Below are 761 nucleotides of genomic sequence, written 5' to 3' on the forward strand. Positions count from 1 at the left end.
AAACACGGTTTCTATCAGTTTGTCGAGCGTTTATCGATACTGATGTCAGCTGCCTCAACAAGATGTCGGGCTGGTTCACCAACCAATATAAATGCATGACCATTTGATGCCAGTCGGCTACCAAGCGCAGCTGGACTGCGCACAAATAAGGACTGCTCATCAAGGCGTGCGCGTGACCAACAACGACTGTGATTCACAATTAAATCACAACACGCTTTTGATTCGTATGCACATCCCAAGAAAATGCAGCGATGTGTGGACTTTAGTGCCAAACTTTTTCCGCTTGGATATATCAACGTTCACAAAGCCGCGCGAACCAAACATAACGTGACGGCTACAAATTCCAAAATAATTCGTATGGTATTGTGTCGTAGCGAGCAGGGCTAGGAAGACAATTGATCGCGACGGCAAAGTTCACAAATGCTTTTCCCACCCATCATTTTGAAGCTGCTGATGATATAGCATTGCTCATTCCATCTCAATTCTCAAATTTAGTCTGCTCAACCAGAGCATTCTGCAGTAGCAAGTAGGGGGCACTAGTCTGGTGGAAAAGTCGATGTTAAGCGCATATATCGCTCACCCGCTTGCTGAAATAATCCCCGCGTAGTCAGCTTGGACGTATCTAATGTACCTGTAGATTTGGGCCTCCAGTAAACACTTGAACTATGCAAGCACTTCATTGTTGAGCTTCAGCATGTAAAATAAGACGTAACGCGACCAGTCGTCTATGGAGACGACCACGTAAAAAGCCTTACCTTTTA

The 761-nt window shown here is 45.2% G+C and overlaps 1 protein-coding gene across 1 annotated transcript; it reads right to left on the bottom strand.

The window, feature by feature from the left end:
* Positions 1 to 14: 14 nt before the first annotated feature.
* On the bottom strand, positions 15 to 324 carry PHALS_06501 (uncharacterized protein; the record flags this gene model as incomplete). The annotated part of the gene is made up of 2 exons (XM_024719796.1): positions 15 to 186; positions 233 to 324. The coding sequence occupies 2 exons, from the start codon at positions 322 to 324 to the stop codon at positions 15 to 17; spliced, it is 264 nt and encodes an 87-aa protein (XP_024585059.1).
* Between the last annotated feature and the right edge of the window lie 437 nt (positions 325 to 761).

This window comes from Plasmopara halstedii, assembly GCF_900000015.1.
Source record: "Plasmopara halstedii genome assembly, contig: Scaffold_2985, whole genome shotgun sequence".
NCBI lineage: Eukaryota > Oomycota > Peronosporomycetes > Peronosporales > Peronosporaceae > Plasmopara > Plasmopara halstedii.